The sequence below is a fragment of the Panthera pardus genome, unplaced genomic scaffold, assembly GCF_024362965.1.
Source record: "Panthera pardus isolate Hobbes unplaced genomic scaffold, ASM2436296v1 HiC_scaffold_10, whole genome shotgun sequence".
Lineage (NCBI taxonomy): Eukaryota > Metazoa > Chordata > Mammalia > Carnivora > Felidae > Panthera > Panthera pardus.
In genome coordinates, this window is record NW_026526655.1 from 73,429,258 (window position 1) to 73,452,774 (window position 23,517).

A 23,517-nucleotide genomic window follows, 5' to 3' on the forward strand; every position below is an offset into this window, starting at 1 on the left:
TATAAATGACCATATTCGTTGCCTACTTAGTTCACAGTATTTCATATAGCTACAAAAAGTCCTTATCAGTGATGATGGAAATGCCATTTTGTGTGTTTGAATGGAGTTACAGCTCACCCAATGTAATAATTCATACTTAATCTTAAAGTTGGCTCAATGGTACAATTAGGCAACTTTGAACACAAACGCAGTAAACTTCTAATGCCTCATCCTGGTCTGATAAGACTCTTAAAAAATTCACATTATATGAATAATTTATCACTAAATATTGCCATTTTACATGTTAATCCTTTTATTACTAAATCAACTTAATTTTTTGGAGAAATTAGGCATCTTTCTTTCTCTGAAAGAAAGAAAGCTTGTCAGGAATTTATAGGTATAATGGTAATACTTTGATTTTAAAGTGAATTTATCCTTAAGCCATAAACTTCTTTGGATACTAACAAGTACTGCTAATGATGTGCATGGGTGATTCTGTCTGGAACTTACAATGCAGGAAAAATGCTCACTACAATATGTATCTTTTCAAAGTCATCATGACTACTTCTATTTTTCCAAAGTAATAATAATTTCTCCAGAGACTTTTTTTTCAATTTAAAATTTCCCCATCAAAAATCTTTTACAAAATACTTTGAATAAATATAACAAACTGCAACTCTGACTTCCAGCTGTCACCAAAGGTCTCCAAAGAATGTACTTTGATTATAAAACTAGATTGACAGGGATTTGAGGGGAAAAGAGAGAAACTCCAAAAAGCCATAGAGTGTTAGGCCCTTTGTTCACATAAATTCCCTAGTATGAAGCCATAGAAAAGTGTTAATACCAGAAACTTCTTTCTTTCTTTTTCAAGAAAGGAAAAAACCTAATTACTCCCTAGAAGTGAGTGGCGTGGCTCCCACTCATGCATACTGATGATCTGAATGGAAACCTATTATATTGTCGAAATTTAAACAGTATAACAATCACAATTTAGTTATCTTCCTTAATTTTTCAAAATACTTTGACATACATATTTCTGTCATCAAAGCTGTCTTAAGAGAAAAGAAAAATTATTATCCCTAAGCCCCAGATAAGGACATTGAGTCACAGAAAATTGGCCTGTCAGAAGTGACGTATTTGGCATTTGATTTGGGACTAGAATTCATTCTGCAGAGTCTTACCACTGCCATTTCCTAAAGACTACAGGATCACTTGCAGGGACATAGGAATAAATGGGAAAATGCTGCTCTGAGAAAAGTAAGGAAGTGCTCCTTCAACTTTCTCCTTTTCTGAGTCCTTTTTTCTTTATATTCATGCCACAGCAAAGTGAGTTGGCCTTGTTATTCCCAGTTGTGTAAATGTTTTGTAGCCACCTCGCTACTAATTTAAACAAATTCATATAAATCCGTTTGACTCTATTGACTTGCCTCTTTATTCTTGAAATTCTCTCATCCTTGTTTCTGAGAATCCTCTCTGCCCAGTTTTTCTTCTAGTCTATGGCCATTCCTAACTCTCTTGGACTGCAGTAATAGTCTCCCACATCGATTCCTCCTACCCCCGCCTTATGACCCTAAATCTATCCTCCAAATAGCCACTAGAATGGTCGACCTAAAGCAGAATATCTAGCTGTGTACTTCCCTGCTTAAAACTTGTGTATGTATTCCCATGGACCGTGCTTGTGGTTGTCAATGCCCTCAGACCCAATGCCCTGTATTTGCAACAAATGTTCTATAAAATCTCACTTACTCTCCTGAAATGAAATACATAGAAAATGCAACCAACCTACACACACAGAACTTGAAAACGCAATCAATAAAATACCCTAACATAATGTAAAAGGAGAGTAAAGTAAAATAATTGACTGTAAAATAATACGTATTTCAGTGTGCAAATGTGTGGGTGTGACACCAGCAGAAGACATGATGGTCAGACACTTGCACCTATATGTAGAATCACAGTGACCGTGATGGCTGCAGATACAGATGGATACAGGTGTACATATTCATGACTCAAATCTATGAGCAGTGTTGCTGTCAGTGACATGATTTTCTAAAATGGTAAAACTTAGTGATATAGTTTGTGACACTATCTTCTCATACTTCGATGTAAACAAGAATCACCCGGAGATCTCCTCAAACTGCACATTCTGGGATAGAGTTTGAAATTATGCTTTTCTAATGAGCCTCAGGTGATCCCTATGCTGCAGGTCCATGGATCACGTGTTGAATAGCCAGAGCCTCGAGTAAGGGGACTTTGTTTGTATGCAGAGGCTAATAACATCTACGGATATTCCATTAACATTTTCATGGTCCATGCAAGACTTTATGAATTAGATAGCATGGGGGTCATCTATATATTGGAATAACTGCTATCCTGAAACATAGCCATGGAGGTCAGCAACCATAGGCTCTGAGCCCAAAGCAAGGGCCAGAAAGCCACAGAGAAAACACTATCCCCTTCTCTGAGAAAGAGTCCGTGGCTAAGGTTGGAATCCTCTCCAAGGGACTTGTGATATTTTGCAGGGAGGACAGTGGAGAAAGATAGTTCCTGCCAAACCCAAACTGATTCTGTAATCTCATGCCATGTATCTATCCAGGTTTTCAAGTGCCTGAGACAAATGTATGAGAGATGATGGTGGAGGGATGGCATGGCATTTGAATCCTTTGAAACAGGGAGTAATGAACATGATGCATTCCTGTAAGGAACCCAGAATCACTGTGGTACAGAAAAACTGAAGGGAATTCAGGGCTAGCTAGCACCTCTAGGGTTTGGTGGCTTTGTGAGCACCAACAGATGGCTTGCAAGGAAATCCCTTGTAAGAGCTGCAGACTTAGTGGATCAAAGTAGAGATGGCAGATCCTCCCCTGACGTGTAAGAAAGAGGCAAATGCCCATCAGACATGTACCTGTTAATATACCCTCTGTTAATTTCTAGAAATACTTTGGGGACGTTTTATAGTGGGCTGCAATCCCATGGGAGGAGGTAAGCATAAGGAGGCAGTAAAATTTGTACCCAAATGTTAATGTGACTTTATTTGTAGTCACAGGTTGAAGAAGTCTGGGGACATTGTTATTTACTACTGGGGACTGGATGTATTATTTACTACTGATAATCATCAAACACATTCTTTACTGTTGTTCTCTATATATCATGCCTGTTATCACCACAATGTATACTTTTTACCCATCTTCGTCTCCTTGTAGTTTGACATCTTCTATATCAGGTTTGTATGACTCCCACCTAAATTTTCTTCCTGATCTTTATAAAATGCTCATGTAGAAGTTTGCTGATCTGGAATCCTACTTTGTGGTGCAGGAAGCAATTTTTTTTTCTTGATTCTTTGTTCAGAGCCAGAGGCTTACTGCTCACATTCTCTAGCCTCTTCCAAATACATAATTTCCAGTTAGAAGAAAAACTAACCTATTTCTTGTGTCTCCAAGTCTTCAATTTGTGGGACGAGTTTTTTAGACCCAAGAGATAGACACATTCTGGGTTTCATTATTTCATTCTTTCCCAATGAAGAAGCAGAGATGTGAGGGTTGGTGTGCTTGATTCTAGACAAGCTCTTTTTGAACCTTGACTGAGTACCCCAAGAAGATAAATTTCCCATGTCAGACTTGCATTCAGTGTTCTGTCCTCTGCAGTAAGCCCCACACATCTATGCCCATGCAGAACTGGCATCTTCCTCTCTGGGCAAGTCTTCTGCAGCTTCATCAGAAACTGAGTCTATTCTGCCTGGGAGAGTTTCATACCTGATGGAGAGTAAGGCATTATAGACTTTACTCTTTTTCTTATCTGTGTCAAAGATAAGAATTGCCAAAGCATTGAAGTAATTGTGCTCTTTTTCTTGTTGACTTTCATTCAAGGATACTTTATTCTGTTCATCCAAGACTGTACTTCACCTTCCATAAACCAGAGATGTAGGAGGAGTTATGAAAGCCTCCTCTTCCATTGAAGAGACTAACTTGGATTTAGGACCCATATATTTGTCTCCACCTCTAGCACATGCTCTGAGGTTTGTTCTAAGATCATTCATAAGTCTGAAGTTGAGCTACAGCTCTTTGTGCTTTCCCCAGAAATTCCCACTATAAATGATCTTATGAAAACCGCTTGGAATGCTGTATTTAAGCTTGCCAGGCAATTTTCATGTCTTCTCAGAGCTCACATATAATTGGTCCTGATATTAACAGACTGAGCATCAACCTAGCCTTTTGGACTTGGACAGGAAGAGAGGGAAAAGAAAAGAATAACAAGGAATGAATTAATATAACTTGATTTACTATAGGGAGGCAAAGAGGATGTAAGATACCTGAAATTTCCGACCTGAAGTGTTTAGAATAACAGAGAAAAGAGAAGAACAATTCACTTTTGTGACAAAATTGCTAAGTTTGGTTATAAGGTGTGTTGTTTAAATGATAGCTATACTCCTAACTAAAAATAGTCAACATTTTCTCTGATTTTAGTTTAATAAAATAGATATGTTGCAAGCTACTCATATACTGGTGAATTATTATCTGAAAGGTTTAGAAGGGTACACATAAAACCCTCAGAGTAGCTTATTAACCATAAAAATCTATATCATTAATTATATTAGTTGGTGACAGAGAAGGTGACGATGATTATGGTGGAAAAGGATAGGTCAGTTTCATGAAGGCAGTTTGTCATAAATGTTTACAATGTTTGATTATTGTAAATACTAAGCAGTTATCTATATAATTTCCTCTTAGGGATTTTAAAAATCTGGAATCACATCACACCTAAGTTGCTCATTTTTCTCCAGGAGCTTTTCCTCCAGGATTCATCTATGAAGTCTAAAACTGTGTGTGAATGAAATTCAGGAGGTATTCTCTAATAGAGCACACATATGTGGCTTCTGTCTACCACTATGTCAGCTTCTACCTTTTATGAAGATACTAAGAATGCTTTCTACAATAGGAAAAGGACTCCCACGCAAAGAGTGCCTGTGTGTATGTGGTGTGTGTGTGTGTGTGTGTGTGTGTGTGTGTGTACATACATAGTATTGTGCCAGACAGATCTGTGCCAAAAAGCATTGAGTTATACTTGTATTGTCATCAAGGAAATTTAGAGATCTATCCTTATGAATAGACTAACTTTCTCTTGCTTGCTAACAAACATCCAGAAAAGTAGTATCTGTTGTCAAAAGTGATGATAATAATACAAACCTTTGTAAGATCCCAAGTTTACCTATGAATTATTTTTCTCTATGGACATTTCTAAGGGTTATCTTTGTCTGATCCACTTGAATATGGTTTTAGCGGCCAGAATTATCAGGATCAGGACTCTGCTCCTGATACAAAAAAGCAACCCTTTCCTTTGCTATTTGCTTCTGTCCTAAATAACACAAGGGTCATTGTCACTCATGTTCTCTGTCCAGATCTGATGTGAGCCCTTGGACCCAGAACAACCCCCTTCCATAAGAAACTACATCTAAGTAAGCCACTTCAGTTGTTTTTCACATTATTCTCATGAGACTTTGTCACAAAATGTGCAAACAAAATAAAACAATGCAAATTTACAAATTAGTGAAGAGTAAAAGTTAAATATTAATGTTCAGTGAGTTGACATTAATATTTGATTGTTTTCAATAAATCTGAATACTATCTTCACATATTTTATGGAGATTCTAATCACAGAGACATATTTAAGTATTAAAAATCCAACAATTTAGTCATATAACTTAGCAATCTTCTGCTTGAAAGCATGCCTACAAAGTACCCAGCAAAGGGAGGGATGTGTTACAGAAAGTATTGGCATAGATACTGCTTGATTCTGTTATTTACTTCCTCTTTGAGCTGAAGGACTTTCGAAAGATGCTTTAGCCTGGGTATATCCTAAAGCAGAGCCCAAGGAAAGGCTTATGTACAGATAATTTATTTTGGGAAGTAACCTCAAGGAAGAAAAGTAGGGACTTTGAAGGACTTAAACAAGGAAGGAGGGAAAGCTATTGTTAAGATATATTCTTTTGCTGATCACCACTGCAGGCTGTGTTCATTCAGTCTGTGTTCATTCTCACTGGGGATCCTCTGAGGAGACATAGAGAAAATGCCTTAGAACTATTTTTCCAAGGGATGGAACCATTCTTCCAAGAGGAAGAGTATGTATTCACAAGCTTCCATCTACTTTTGGCCAAAAGTTTCCCAACAGAGTATGAATTTTCTTGCATTTCTAGGTTTATGTATGCATTAGAATAGAAGGTTTTTGCAAATATTTCACATGGGGGGTTGGGACTGAGAAGCCATGGGGCAGAAAGTGAGAGATACATAGTGTAAGTGAAATCAAGTTGCGTTGCTTTCAGGTCATACCTGGGAGCAGCTGTTGCCACAACAGCCACTGCAGTAAAAAGGTTTGCTAATAGGATGTGAGGTGGGACACAGAGATGTCTGATATACCAGCTAACAAGGAGGAGTAAAGATAAAATGATTTATAAGAGGTTAGGTGAATTGAAACCACAATGAGATACCACTATACTTCTGTGAGAACAGCTTTAATCATTCCTCCACTCAAAAACTAACCACCCCTAAATTTGACAACATCAAGTCCTGGAGAGGTTGTGAAGCAACTGGAACTCTTATACATTGCTTATGGAAATGCAGCTTGGTGCAGCAAAGTTGGAAAAACAGTTTGGCAAATTCTGATAAAGTTAAACATACACTTACCATATGACTCACTGATCCTACTGGGTATTTATCCAAGTGAAATGAAACTTATGTTTATACAAAAACCTGCAGCAAATGTTTATAGCAGCCTAATTATAACCACCCCAAACTGGACGCAATCCAAGTGTCCTGCAATTAGTGAGTGGATAAACAATCTGTGGTGCACCCATACAATGGAATACTCAGCAATACAAGGGAATTCGCTTCTGATGCATGCAACAACATGGTTGAATCTCCCATGTATTATGCTGAGTCACAGAAGCCAAACCCAAAAGACTATGTGGTATATAATTACTTTTATATAACAATCTGGAAAAGGCGAATTTATAGAGTCAGAAAACAGGGTGGAGCCACTGCATATAAGTAAAGGACTGACCAGCCTGAAAGAAGAGACAGATTGTGAGCATTTTTCAGTTAAACCTAAAGTTGTTATTTTGTATGAAAGCAAAGTTAAATTCCTTCAGACATCAGTGAAGGTCTCTATCTGTTTCCGATTGTTAATACTTTATTATAATCTGGGGAAAATGGCAGTCACTTATGTGCTATTTCATTCCAGTAGTATTATGTGTTCAGTAATAAGCTGTGGGTGGGGCACCTGGGTGGCTGAGTTGGTTAAGCATCTGACTCTTGATCTTGGCTCAGGTTTTGATCTCAGGGTCCTGAGTTCAAGCCCTACATTGGGCTCCATGCTGGGTATGAAACCTATTTTTTTGAAAAAAAGGGCTATGGGCTGAGAATAAATGTAAAAAGCTGAATAAGTCTTTGTGTTAAAATAATTCTGTTATCTGATTGAGGAGACAACTTTAAAATAAATAATTTCACACTGTGATTAATTCTGTAATAAGTGTAGGTCTTAGAACAAAATAATTTTCTGATTGTGGCTGGGTCTGGGAAGGCCTTACAGAGGAAGAGATACTTAAGTTGAATCTGGAAGGGTGAATAAAAATTTCTGTTAAAATAAAGGGTAAGTAGGGGTAGCAGGGTGTTCCAGAAGTAGAAAAAACTGTTCAAAGCCATGGGGGCCTGAAAGCAGCATCGCATGTAGCTTGTTATGGGTACAGCATGGAGGATGAAGAAAGGAATATTCTTCCAGCTTCTCTTGAAAAATTGGAACATCTGGTGGCCCAGGACCTACATTTCCACGACAACAACTAGCTGGAATCAAAAGCAACTGCCTCTCTTAAGTGCCTTTAGGTAGGGCATGTGCCTATCCATCTGAGTACAGTCCCAGCCACCACCTGTTGTCTTACACACAGTCCCCTTTACTAATTTGATACTCACCTGACACCGACAGATGTTTGAACTTGTGCCTCTCCTAGAGACAGTGGGGTACCATTGAAAGGCTTGAGCCAGTGGAGAAATATGATCAGATTTTTCATTATAAAGGGATTAGTCAGACATGATGTGCAGGATGGATTGACATGGGATAAATCTGAAAGTGGGAAGCCCAGTTAGGAAATAATTCTCATGATCTAGGAAAGTGATGATGGAAGTTTGACTGAACATGGTATCTTTGGTGCTAGAGAGGAGATAAAAGAGTCTAGACATACTAAGAAGGATTTGGTGACAGCATCTGAGGGGAAATGGAGACAATGGAGTCTAGAGTGGATCTTGACTTGGGCAACTGGGTTATGTATAATGCCATCAACCTAGATAGGGAATACAGGTTCTGAGAGAAAGATGGTGATTCTTTTTTTTTTTTTTTTTTTTTTTCTTGAATGCATTACTTTTAGAGGGCTGTGGATTACTCTTTGGGGAGTTGGAAATATGGATCTGGAGCCATGGATTTGGGAGCTGTGAGCACATTTATGGTACTAGAGTCCCAATGGGTTAAGTCAAAAGGAAAGAACTAAAAGGAGACCCTGGGAACACCGGGGGTATATAAAGGAGGTGGGTCCAGCTAGGAAATAAAGATTTACAATTGGCATTATTAATTCTGACATGTTACTAACTCTTTAAAATATGCTTTTATTCAATTATAAATTAGAGCTATTTTCTTATTAATGTTGCAGAATATGTCTTAATTTAAATGCTAATGATAATATTATTCAAGGACTAGATCCTCTTCCTGTGTGATTCATGGAATGTGTATGACATAGAGGATTCACACATACGAGAAACCTGGATTGCCATAACTTTTCTGACTCCTATGAAAAGACAAAGTTCTTTTAAGTGTAAAAAATCCGAGACACCTGGTTGGCTCAGTTGGTTAAGCATCCGACTCCTGATTTCAGCTCAGGTCATGATCTCACTGTTGTGAGATACAGCCTCGAGTCGGGCTCTGCACTGACAGCATGGAGCCTACTTGGGATTCTCTCTCCCTGTCTCTCTCTCTGCCCCTCCCCCACTTGTACTCTCTCAAATTAAATAAACATCTGAAAAAATAATTGTAAAAAATCCCCATGACATTTGCAAATGATGATGTACAGAATTACTGGTCAGTAGCATTAGCTCTGTTGTGACAGATAGGATCATTTTTCTAGCTGGGAATAATTATCTGTAAGCAGGAAATTTGCAGCAGAACATAGACTTGAAAGACCAAATTCAAATTTCTAAATCTCACAGCTTAAGTGGCAATTAGATTCACACCATCATGCTTTATATGTTCTATTTAATATGTTTTTATGGATTAGGACAGACTTGTCTCTTTGGCTGAGTAGTGTAGAATTTTATGTAAGGGGTCATAGCTATTTCTCTGAGCAACATATGCAGAATAAGTAATTAGAAGTTTGGGGAAGGTAGAGGAATATATAAGCGAGCTTCAGTGAAGTCATCATTTAGAAGTAAAACTGGTTAAATTTTGAACATAAAATAAATGAATTCAAAATAATGCATATTGTTCTAGTGTTTATCTGCTCAGAACATTCATTTCATAGACTTACTAAGACTTTATGGAAAGGAATAAGATTTCCCATTTCCATGAACATATTGTAGTATCAGCATAGCATCCTGCTTCTTCCTTAGTATCTATTTGGAAAAAGTTCAAGACAGGATTTATCATCTTGTGAATGCTTGAGGAATTATTGTCTGTAACTTCCATTAACATTTTGGAGGATAATCTGGGTGAGGTCCTTGTGCACAGATACAATGCCACCTTAATTTTGCATTTTAACTTTTGTCTTCCTGAACCCCCCTTTTTTTCCCCATAAGAAGATATTGCTTTTTTTTTTCATTGATATGTTCTGACTGTACTTTCTGCAGGAGGGCATTCAGGCAATACACATATATCAATATGCACTATATCTAGTTTGAAATATTTATTGCCGAATAACATCCTAAGTGAAGGGGGTTCTGCTGATGATAATGGAAGTCACTTTCTTTTATGATTTTTCCCATTTAATCTTTTTGTGATCTCTGCTTGACTTCTCTTCTTAGTGCCCATATAGGTAAGATATAATGAGTTTCTGTGAAGAGATTAAAAGTACTGCCAAGTTCTGTAAATTATCTGTTGTTGATTCTGCGCTATATCTATAAAGAACTGAGCTGATGGGGGAAAACAATGTTCTCATTGAAGGCTTCCTGTTTGAGTCCTAACAATTAGGAAATCCATAAACTGTAATCACTTTTATCATAGTCTATAATCATTTTCCTTAATTTTTGTTCTCAGCAGTGGTCCCCATATCATAGCTCCAAAATTATCTTAATCTCATAAAAAACCCCAAACAAACCTGTTCCATTGTTTACTGGCCTATGAGCATTTCTCTTGAGGCTCTGTTAATTAAAATGATAACTCTAAGGGAAATATCAGAGCTGTGAGGTGTATGGCTATGCTAGTGTAAACTTGTGCATTTAAGAATAGTTTACTAATGCTTATTTACATTATATAATACACAACTTCCACTTTCCCTCTCTAGATATCATACCACCCTAAATACAGGGAAGGATTCTAGATAACTCCTTCTCTTGTCGGTAATCCCTTTCACTTGCATTAATTAAGCAAATGCCTTGTTAGGCAAATTTTATTTGTATTTTGTTTTTAACTATAGCCCAAGGTAAGATAGCTCAGAATTGCAGAATAAAAAGAGAAGTCATTCTGGGGTTGGTGGCTTTATGGAAAATCTCTGATACAAAATTGCTATTATTTCTGCTCAGCAGAAAGTTGCCTCAACTTTCTTATAGGATGTTTGTAAAATCACAGATATCTTTATAACGTGTTTCATAGAATACCTTCCATGAGTTTGCATTGTAGTGGATTTTATGGATTACAAAAACTGCATAAAACTTGACCTCAGAATATAAGCGGTACATAATCTAGTTGAGATGTGGGATATGCATGTGAAACGGTTAATAAACAAGACCATTTTTTTCTTTTCTTAAAAAATGAGATATAATTGACATATAACATTGTATTAGTTTCAGGTGTACAATATAATGATTTGAAATATGTATATATTACATGAAGTGATTACTACAATTATTTTAGTTAACATCCATTGCCACACATAATTATTATTTAGCACTTAAGATTTACTCTCTCAGAAGTTTCAAATACACACTATAGTTAACCATAGTCATCATTCTGCATATTACCTCCCTAGGATTTATTTATCTTATCATTGGCACTTTGTGCCTTTGGACTCCCTTCACCTGTTTTGTCCACCCTTAACCTCTCCGTCTCTAGCAACCACCAATCTGTTCTTTGTATCTATGAGTGCATTTTGTTTGTTTTAGATTCCACATATAAGTAAGATCATACAGTATTTGTCTTCCTCTGACTTATTTCTCTTAGCATAATGCCCTCAAGGTCTTTTCTTCTCTTTTATGGCTTAATAAACACACACACACACACACACACACACACACACACACACACACACACACATAATGTGTATAAGACATATTTTCTTTATCCATTCATCCATTGATGGACAATTAAATTTTTCCCAAGTTTTGGCAATAAACATGGGGTTGCAGATATCTTTTAAAAATAGTGGGTTTACTTCCTTCAAATAAATACCTGGAAATAGAATTGCTGGATCATATGGTATTTCTATTTTAATTTTTTATACTGTTTTCATAATGGCTACACAAATTTACATTCCCCTTTTCTCTGCATCCGTGCCAACACTTGTTATTTTTTGACTTTTTGATGATAGCTGTTCTAAAAGGTGTGAAGTGAGATCTCATTGTGGTTTTGATTTGCATGTCTCTGATGATTAGTGATGTTGAGCATTTCTTCATGTACGTGTTTGCCATTTGTATGCCTTCTTTGATAAAAGAATCTATTCAGATCCTCTGCCAACTGGATTGTTTTGTTCTCCTACTGAGTTGCTTGAGTTCTTTATATATTTTGGACATTAACCTCTTATCAGACATATAATTTACAAATATTTTCTCCCATTTGATAGATTGCCATTTTGTTTTGTTGATGGTTTCCTTTGCTGTGCAGAAGTTTTTTAGTTTGATGTAGTGTCACTTATTTATTTTTGCTTTTTTTTTGCCCTTGCTTTTATGTCAAAAAATCAAGATAGATAAGTAAGAGCTTACCCCTATGTTTTCATCTGGAAGTTTTATGGTTTTATAAATAAAACCTTTTTATAAAAGACAATAAAGTACTAAATATGTTTAACACACACTTAGTAAACATTCACTGTGTTCCAGACACTGAGATGATTTCTATGGGAGATAAAAAGGAGAATAAGTCAGTACTCCTTATCTACATAGCTATGCACATATATAAGCCTTACCTTTCTGAAGACCTTCATTCCCAGAATATATACCCTAAAGTAGAGTCTTCATGTGTTCTGAAGTATTCTGTTCTCTTACAGTCTAATCCTCCTTCTTTAATGTGAAATAGTTCAAAGTTGAGTTCAGATCCTACCAGCTGTGTGATACCTTAATGATTTCAGCCTATCTTGTTAACAAAAGGGCAGAGAGCAGAGAGAAAGAGAGGATAAGTGGAAGGAAGTGTGATGTGTATAAGGAAGTGGTCAGCCTAAAGTTTCCTACTCTAATTATGGAATCCCAGAAGTGACATGCTTGATAGTAGGTATCTGGATCTTAGGTTTACAGCCTAAGCAAGTAAACAATTTCTAATCTCAGTCTTGGACACTCATTCATTCACCCAAGAAATATTCATAGAGCACCTACTTTGGGTGAGGCACTGTTTGAGGAGTGGGTTAGAGCAGTACATAAGGCCAAGTCCCTGTTATCATGGAGCTAAAAGTTTAGTGAGAAACACAGACAAGAAAATAAATTAATTGATGAATGATATAATTTTTTTTCAGTTTTGAGAAATAACTGGTGTATCACTATATTTTTAAGGTGTACAGGGTGATGATTTGGTATACATATATTATGAAATGATAACCACAACAGGTTTAGTTAATATCCATCATCTCGTAATCTATAATGTACCTAAATGTATCTAACAATAAAAGAAAAGAAAAAAAAATTCTCCTTGTAATGAAAATTCTTAGGATTTTATATAATGGTAAGTAAAATGAAAATAAAGCAAGACAGGCTTGAGAGTGACTGGATAGTGTCTATATTAGACACCATTCATGAATATAGATCAGAATTGGGATGGCAAATGTTGGGTGAAATCATTAGACGGGGCCCTGAATGACCCTGAAGGGCAGATGAACAGGAGTGAAGGCTTTCTAGGCAAATGCCTGGGACAAAGATAAGCATGAATATGTAAGAGCAGGGAGAAGAGGAAGAGGCAGAAGAGGAAGAAAGTCTGGCTTGTCTGCTCTGGGGAGTAATAGGAAATAAGGTCAGATGTGTGGGTTCAAGTCCAAATATGCCTTTAAAGATTGAATCCTCCTTTTGAATAAGGTGGTGTCCAAATAAGTAGGTATAGAAGCCACTTGAAATGGTAGCCTGTGCAAAGCCCCTAATATTAGAATCTTGAACAGGGGAGCAAATATATGTGACAAATAATCCAATAGACAAATGTATACAGAATGGGTTGAATTAAAGTGGCATGAAGTCAGGAAAGTCAACTGGAAAGCAATTGTAGCAATCCAAGAATATAGTTAACATTTGTGTAGCACATATACCTTCTTATCTCATTTATTCATCCAAACTTATTCACTGCACATTTATTAGGGTGTCAGGTGGTGTGTAAGGCACTGGGGATGTAATGGTGAGCTAATCTGGTGAGCTAGATAGTCCCTGTCCTTGTGGAGATCACAGTCTGGTTGAGAAGCAGATAGTGGTCATGTAATTACAAGACTGAACATCACATTTTAAACTGTGGTAAGTATCTTGAAGGCAAAGTAAGCTGTTACAAGAGCATGTAGCTGGGGGCTTCACCTCATGTAGGATGGGTGCGTAAGGCTTCACTGACCGCATAGGAACTGAAATTTGAACTAAGTAAGTACTGAGTAGGGAAAGGTATGGGGGAGGCAAGGAGGAAGAGTAGAGCATTCCAAACAAAGGAAATAGCATATGCAATATCCACACAGCTGAAGAAAATGTGCTCTCTTCGGGAATTTGTAAGATTGTCACGTGCTCCTGGAGTGCAGAGGTTGAGTCTATGCTTGCTATGGGGTTATGACCTGGGGCTGCAGACATAGGCAGGGCCAAATCCTGGAGGCCTTGTGGCCTATAGTTGGAAGCAGTGGAAAGCATTGAAAGTGTAGGCGGTAAGATGGGGCTGTGGGCATGGAATGAAATAACAGTAGACGCCAGATGCATCCTTGTAGCTTTAAAATGGGGGCTGTGAAGATGGAGAGAAGTGAATGGGTCTAAGAGATAGTCAGAGGTACTTGGTAATGGATTACATATGGAATGTCAGGGATAAGCAGTGTTGGAATGATGCTTGAGTTTTTGAGTTGTGCAGATTGATGGTGTTTGCACAGCAATCCTGTAAATTGTGCATCACTGTTATCCTATTTTACATTAGCCTGTAGTTCTAGGTAGTTAAGCAGTGTACCCCAGAGAATACCATTAATCATTTACAGGGGTAAGACTCAAGCTCTGGTTTATGGTCACAAAACCTGGGTTCTCTCATCTGTCCCGTGCTTCTGGGTTTATTGCGGGAGGAATAAGGACTGTGGCTTAATGATGACAATACAATAGCTTTAGTCTTTACATCACAGAGTCATAGAATTTTAGCATTGGAAGGAATTATAGAGAACTTCCTGCTGTATTTTTCAAGCTTCTCGAAATAAAATGAGAAATGTATTTTACATCACACACACACACACACACACACACACAGAGGAAACAAAAATTTCTTGAAACAGCATTACTATAATGACATGAGATGCACTTTGATATTTTCTGTTCTATTTTCTTTAATAACACTAGTTCCCATTCACAAAATTGATTTTATTATCTACTAATGAGTTATAGGCCTCTGTTCAAAAAAGTGATCTAGTCCTTTTCCTTTTCCAAAGAGGATTTGAGATTTGAGGTCCAAAAATAGGAAGTGATTTCCCCTGGATCTCGTAGCCGGCAGGCAAGTGATTTCCTGACTGTTAGCCCCATTTTCTGACAATATTATACAATTTGGCTTTGTCAGCTTCACACACAAAATTGAGAGGCTTGTAGATTTTTGTGCCTTATGAAAAAATATCTGTTGATTGTTTTCTGCTTATGACATTTAGTTTGTTTCTTTATCTACATGTCTTGTTTTACAGTAAAGCTAAGACTCTGCAGGATCCTATTAAATGAAAGTTTGCAAAACTTTCTTTGAAAAGTAAAGGACATGAAACAGTCAAGATAATAGAGAATAATCTTTGAGATTCTGAGAAAGACTAATAAAAAGCCACAGAAAATGGAAAGTGGTTATTCAAGGAAGGTGATAAAAAATGGACTTATGATGTCACCTAAGAAACCAAGGGACACTTGTGAAACCAAGAGGAATAACCAAGTCTTTTTGCTAAGTGAAAATGCCAAGGAGAGAATAGAAAGCGTTAATAACATATGCAAAATCACAGGTCCTTACTTCATGAGTAAAGTTTAAACACAAATGGAACACATGAGATTAAAAAGCTTAGGTAATATCGAAAAATAGTGGGACAATTGGAAAGAATTTAATGGAACTATCAGAATGTTTAAGATTTAATAAAATGAAAATTTGAAGTTTACTCAGGTGAACTGAATCTACAAACTTATAGGAACATTGAGGAAAAAGAGAAGGGGATTTGCTTGCCACAGTTTTGCACAATGTCCTCTAATATTGCTAGAAGCTGTTGAAAATCCTGGCAAGGTTTCCTGGATATTTTCTCTGTCAGACAAGCAGAGGAGGAGATTAGGAGGCATGGAAACAAGTAGGACTGGGGAAATCAAGGATCGAGAGTCTGGTGTGGGGGAGTCAGAAAATGGTAGCATTATGGTGGTGGGGGGTTACTTTTTTTTTTCTAAAGACAAGTCCAGTGGGAGGAAGGGAAAATGTTGTTAGTCTAACTTCCAGGTATAACCTCCGAGCCTTACCCGTGCATATCCCAAGTATTTCTTGAACCCTTATTAAGTACCAGAAACCATGATAAGCTCTGTGTAGAGTTTATGAATAAGACAAATTTGGTTCCTGCCCTTAAGAAGTTTGTAGCCAAGTGGGAAGTACAGATAAATGATTTAATGCATGTTGTAATAAAAGGGAGGGACAAGGTGCTAGGGAAGTAGAGAAGAGGGACCTAACTTTGGACATGGTGAGTTAGGGAAGGCTTCCTGGAGCAAACAATATCTGACCTTAGACATGCATAAGGGTAAGTGGAAGTTAGCCAGATGGATTGTGAAGATGATAACTTGCTTGTCTCAAAGATCACATCATATCTTGTGTTCAATGCTTTTATAAAGACTAGGCCTGGCACACAATAAGCCCTCAGAAATGGCAGTTTTTAATATTTTATTATTGCCGGTTATAGGTAGTGGTCAGACAGAACTTTTCCTGTATAAGGCAACACACATGACACAATGTTTCCATGAATATGAGAAATAGAATTCTATATTAATTTTAATTGTCTATTATTATTTAACAGGCTTATAAAATACTTATATTCCTCATTGCAATTCATTTTGCTTGCAGAGGAAAATTACAGAGCATGTCATATATCGTGATGTCTCTATTTAAGGAAAATATAAATAGAATCAGGATAATATGACTTAAAGAAATTGTAGAAGTCACCTGATCCAGTATTCCCTTTTAACACATAAGAAAAATGAGTTAGCCATTTGCTCAAACTAACAACATTGTTGGTTAGTGCAGAGATAAGACAAAAAAAGCAGGTGTTCCGACCAACATTTCAATACTCATGTCCTTTATACTACATTGCCACTTGTAATTTTTTCAAAGCACTCAACTTTGTTGCAAAATTGTGTTAATATTGTTATCCTGATGTTAATTTCCATTACTACCTTTGACGTTTTGATGGGCTTCATTTTTTGCTTTTCTAGTACTTTATTTACTCTGAGAATATGTGTGTTTATTAATTTCACTTCAACCATTTTACTTTTACATTAAGAGCAAGGGACACATGTAATGCTACCAACCATTTTCATTTTAAACCCTTAATTTATTATTTGCAATAGATGAATGTATTTTAAACTTCATTTGTTCTTTGTTGGGTTAAGGTTTCATTCAGATTGTACCTTTGGCAGGAATATTGAAGTATTAACTAAAGACCTGGAAAAATGTCCTGTGGTTAATAATCTAAATAATGCTTTCCTTATAACAGGCTCCTGCCTGCCACTGAGGTAATGTTCTTTCATGGTGATTATTGTTGCACAGTTATGTTCACATGCTTTGTTTAAAGCTATATAATTAACAAACCCTTTAAAATAAAACCACTAAAATGTTCTCCTGGGTCATTCTTCCTTTTGCTCACTGTTCACTAAAGAATCTTCTATACTTTAGCTTATTGTGATAATATTGATTCCTTTGCCCACCTGCCAGCTTCCTTATTCTTGGGCATCTCGAAAATACCATAATTGGTTGTCATTCTCTCCACATGGGAGCCATCCACATCCCTTGGCTGCCTCTGGGGATCCATTGGATAAGGATTTTGTTTTCAATGGTACCCTTTTCCCACCAAATTCTTTACCATGTCCATTGTGCATTCCAAAAAGCCCTGTTCATCCTACTGCCTGGACACCGACTGATGCAGAGCCTGTTTGTCATCAAGATCTCACAACCCCAGCTACTTAGGATATAATGCTACCTTCCACAACTTTCTCTCCTTTCTTCTTTACCTTTTTTTAGGTATGGTTATAATTACAGATAATATTGTGAGTTATTGATTTCAAGCAAACCTCTACGGGTCCCTGACCATTCTCATGATTCCAATATTAAATGGAAGCAATTTAGTTTCTAAAGGCTGATGCTGACTTGCTCGAGAGTCTTTTCCCCAGAGTTTTATATATACATGTATTGCCTGACAGCTGAACCCATTGGCTTTTGGTTACTAAACCTGTATTTGTTTCAGGATTCTTTAGTGTGTTTTCCCACTTAAAAATCTACCATAGCCTCTCATGATATGGTTTTTACTTATGTTGATTTAATATAAACTTAACCAGTTAAAAAATTAAAAAAAATAAAAAACTACCATATTCTTTTCTTCTCTGGAGAACAGGAGAAACATCATTAACAACATTATTAAATGATAATTCCCTTAAGTTATTTTAAATCAAAAGGTGAGAAGAGTACTTCTAGAACCCAAACTTCTTTTACTGAAATTTATAAAAACAATTTTAGTATTCAGAAAGGCTAAATGTATGCCATTTTTCTTTTCATTAGTTCAGTGTGTCTCAAATCTCCCTTTCTACTGTCTGAGAACTTTGAGGCTACAGCATTTTATTATATGAAACTCTTTGGACATACATGAGATTTTATGGTTTATTTATTTATTATTTATTTATTCATACAGAATTTGTAGTGTGGAAAAATTTAAACACACACAAGTGTATTATCACTCGGTTCCAACGGTTATCAACTCACTAGTCAAATTTGTCTCATCTATATCCTTACCCACTCTCCCATGACCACTGGGCCCTAGTGAGCAAATCCCCATTTCATCTGTTAGTATTTCAGTATCTATCTCTAAAATTAAAAACACTCTTTTAAAAAACATAACTATATTATAATCATATCTAAAAACACTAACAATATTTCCTAATAGCATCAAGTAACCAATATAGAAATATTTTTGTTTTGTAATTTATTTTTATATTTAGTTTATTCAAATCAAAACCAAATATAATCTACATATTGCATTTGATTGATGTTTCTTAAATCTTTTTTTTTTTAATTTTTTAATGTTTGTTTTTGAGAGAGAGAGACAGAGCATGAGCGGGGGAGGGGCAGAGAGGGAGACAGAATCTGAGGTAGGCTCCAGGCTCTGAGCTGCCTTCACAGAGCCCCATGTGGGGCTCAAACTCACAAACCGAGAGCTCATGACCTGAACTGAAGTTGGACACTTAACTGAATGAGCCACTCACATGCCCCGAAAGTCCTTTAAAGTTTTTCAAATTTCAATTTTGTTGATTGCATGTTTCTCCACTGTCTGAATTTCCTATATCTTGATAAATAGGTCTAGATATTTGATATTCATTTTTATTTCTTGGCAAGAATACTTCATGGCAATATTGCATATTTCCATCAGGAGGCCAAGATATCAGCTTGTTTCTCTGTGACATTAAGATTGTTCAGTGTGTTCAGTTGTTGCTAGCCATTATAAAGTTTCCCACCTGCTATTAATGTGTTTAGTAGCCACTGATGATCATAAACAAGGATTTATTATTTCAGCAAGTGTTACAAAATGATCTATTCTAATATTTTTATTTCTTCTCCATTTATTAGGCTTTTTAAAAAACATTTTATTTTGGTAAATTAAATAGAAGGTAATTATTGAGCACCTATGATGTGCTAGCACTCTGCTAGAAGGTGTAAGAGGAAAACAAAATACATAGGTATCATGGAACTTGCTATAAATAAAAATTAAACATGCTCAAAATGATTAGAGAACAGCTATGGTATGGTAAGTGAAGTAAGAAAAGGGAAATGACCATGGGTTGAAAAATGTTTCATGAAAGATGCAGGACATGTATTGGGCCAAGGAGCATCCTAGGAAATAGGGGGAGACTGAGGGTGTTCCAGGTGGGAGAATAGTTTGGACTATGCCATGAGGCTAAGAACAAGAATGGCCACATATGAGAAGGCACAGGAAAGAATCTGTGTAGAGATTACACTTTAAGTTAAAATGGGACATTGATTGTGAGTAAGAAAACTAAATTACTAAGGTCTTATTTGGATAAATTGGCATCACCCCACGAACTCTGGTATTTTTCTAAATACATTTGTCAGGTAGACTTTGGGTGAACTAGGAAACTACAGCAAAGTGGTCAAGGGAAATTCAATACGTTAGAAATTGATTTGTCATAAGTAAAGCCCATCTGATCTTAAGAAATGTAAAATTGGGGGCGCCTGGGTGGTTCAGTTGGTTAAGTGTCCAACTCTTGATTTCGGCTCAGGAAATGAGCTCACAAGTCATGAGTTCGAGCCCCGCATCAGGCTCTACACTGAGAGTGCAGAGCCTCCTTTGGGTTCTACCTCTCTCTCTCTCTCTCTCTCTCTCTGCTCCCACTCACTCTGTCTCTGTCTCAAATAAATTAAAAAAATAAACTTAAAAACAAAGAAATATAATGGGAATGCAAGCTGGAGTAGCCACTCTGGAAAACAGTATGGAGGTTCCTCAAAAAACTAAAAATAGAACTACCCTACGACCCAGCAATTGCACTACTAGGCATTTATCCACGGGATACAGGTGTGCTGTTTTGAAGGGACACATGCATCCCCATGTTTATAGTAGCACTATCAACAATAGCCAAAGTATGGAAAGAGCCCAAATGTCCATCAATGGATGAATGGATAAAGAAGATGTGGTATATATATACAATGGAGTACTACTCGGCAGTCAAAAAGAATGAAATCTTGCCATTTGAAACTACGTGGATGGAACTGGAGGGTATTATGCTAAGTGAAATTAGTCAGAGAAAGACAAAAATCATAGGACTTCACTCATATGAGGACTTTAAGAGAGAAAACAGATGAACATAAGGGAAGGGAAACAAAAATAATATAAAAACAGGGAGGGGACAAAACAGAAGAAACTCATAAATATGGAGAACAAACTGAGGGTTAATGGAGGGGCTGTGGGAAAGGGGATGGGCTAAATGGGTAAGGGGCACAAAGGAATCTACTCCTGAAATCATTGTTGCACTATATGCTAATCTGGATGTAAATTTTAACAAATAAAAAAAAAAAAGAAAGAAATATAAGAATGCCCAAGTCAGATATAAAATGTAAAGAATTAGTCATTTTGATAGGTGTACACAATAATAAAAAAATACAAACCACACAGATGCTTGTTGTTCCACAGAACAATCCCGGATGTTTGAAAGAAGAGACAGGTGCACAGGGCTTGGTGTGAGACTGTGGCAATGTTAAAGATGTTGAATTTAATTTTGAAAATATTGTATTTTGGGTGCACATGCAAAAAGTAAAGGCCTTAAGCATTTGTTAGGTTGGGATTGCAGACAAAAAGGCAAAGCTTAAATTGTACATTTTAGTCATATGCACAGAAGTGATAGGTTAACTTGTAGGAGACACACATGAGCATAGAGAGGCTGAGATGAGGTCAAAGAGAAAGGATAACAGTAGAATTTGGGGTGGAAGGTGGACAAAGAGAGCAGGAAAAGAAAAGAATAGTATCCATTGGTGGAGAAGTAGAGAGAACAAGGTTGTGGGTCAGGAAAGAGCTTTCATCAAGAAGAGATGGTCACCAGGGTCCACATGATATAACACCATCACTAGCAACACTTGACAAGACGCATGACTTTAATACAGTATGTTACAGATGGAAGATGGTTTGCAGGAAGGAGTGGTTTGGAAGCAGATCAGGACAGAAAGCATGATGATCTTATTCTAGGAATGGGCTTCCAAAGAAGATAAATATAATGGCCAGGATAAGCAGCAGATTGGGAAACCTAGGTGTGTCTGAGAAACAAGAGTCTGAATTTCCTTGGTTATTCTGATAAATAGGGGAAGTATATTTTTAGAAAACAGACTTTGAATATTGAAAGTGAGAAAAGAGCTTAACTATTAGTCACTTTAATTCCTTGTATTTTATATATTCCATTCTCATTTTATGTATTACCATAATGAGTCATGCTTATATTAAATATAAGACATGAGGTATTAAATTGGTAACGCTAGTTTCTTCCTTTTCTAAAAAGAATTCTGCACACATCTCCATCTCCCTTTTCTCTGATTTCTCAGCTTTCTTAGTGCGCATGGAAAGTGTAAATGTTTGTTTCTATTTTGTTAGTTTCATTGGTTTGCTGCCTACAAAGATAACATATTTGTTGTGAAAATGTCACTCAGTACAGAAAGGCTTAAAGAATAAATTTTTAACATTTCTTGAAATGATGCTATTCAGAGATAACTAGTATTATTACTTTGATAAATCTCCTTCCAAAACTTTTTCTACGGATAGATGCATAGATGATGTTTTATATTAAGGACATCATACTATTAATGTGGTTTTGCACCTACTTTTTTGCATCTAATAATATGTTGTGGATATTTTCTATGTCAATGAATAAAGGTATATAATATTCTTTTTCAATAGCAGTCATTATATGAAAATGCCATAATTAATTTAAGCCACCACCTGTTGCCAGACATTTAGACTCTTTCTAATTTTTTTGTGTAAGCAGCACTGCAGTGAACATTCCTATGGATACATTTTTGTGCACTTATTCAATTGACTGTCTTCTTTGAATAGCTTCCCCCAAATAGGATCGTGGGTCAAAGGTTATGCATATTTTATATTGTGATACATATTTACATATCGCCTCGGGTCCTTTAGAAGTGTTATACCAATTACACTTCTACCAATAACACCTACCAGTACCCAGAAAGTTCTTTTAAACGTCTTAGACATTTTTTTTTTCATCTTCATTCAGGCTCATTTCCTTCACATACGAAATAAAAGGATGAAATATATTAGTGGTTCTTAAACTTTTTAGGATCTTAGGATCATTTCAGAATTTTTGAAAACTGTTGACCAGAAACTGGAACCGTTGTTTCAGAAAAACATACTTGTGCAAAAACACAGAAATTTTTACATACTATTTATGAGAATTCATAGATTATTTGAAATCAATTCACAGACTCTTTGGGATCTCACTCCATGAATCCAAGTGAAAAATCTCTGAAATGAGATGATTTTAAAGTTACTCTCTTTTTAACATACATGCATACACACACACACACACTTCATATACATCATGCACATATCACACACTCATGTGCACACAGAATTTTAATGAGTATTTGGAAAAACTTTGACACCTGCTTGATATAGAACCTAGTCTCATTGTGATCTGTGAAATCACTTGACTGGGTATAGCTATTGGAATGAATTTCTATTTATTTCAGGTTCTTCAATGGCGAGCCCACCAGGAAGAAGCAGCAAGACTGGAAATGGAAATTTCTGCCAGAAGAAGAGAAAAGGAGGAGGAGAGAGAGAAGCTATGGAAGAAGAAGGAATTGTTTCAAAGAGCAGAGAAGAAAAAGAAAGTATGTAATCTGCTATTGTTGTGAATGTGCTAATGAATGTTTAATTGCCTGATTGAGCTTTGGGTGATCTTGGTGTTTGGCATGGAATCATCATAGGTAGTTCTTAGATTCATGAGATTCTAGTCTTGCTTCAGTTCATTTAAGCTTCAGAGGTTCATTGGACATGGAGGGGAATCCGCTTTACTGACCTGCATGAGCACAAGAAATTGTGATTAGAAGCAATGCTATAGGTAAAGACAAGACAGGGTTTGTGACTGCTGAGTCTTGTACTAACTAGGGACACGTGGGAGAGCATTTTGTTTGCAGTGCAGCAACTGACGGTCAAAGGTG

At 36.6% G+C, this 23,517-nt stretch overlaps 1 protein-coding gene across 5 annotated transcripts in view; it reads left to right on the forward strand.

Annotated features, from left to right (window-relative positions):
* CCDC148 (coiled-coil domain containing 148) overlaps positions 1 to 23,517 on the forward strand; it is a 247,003-nt gene that overhangs the window by 131,243 nt on the left and 92,243 nt on the right. For all 5 annotated transcript variants that reach the window (XM_019456947.2, XM_019456966.2, XM_019456975.2 and 2 more), the window contains one exon: positions 23,047 to 23,187. In XM_019456947.2, the coding sequence (XP_019312492.2) occupies positions 23,047 to 23,187 (141 nt within the window). The remainder of the gene's footprint in view (positions 1 to 23,046; positions 23,188 to 23,517) is intronic.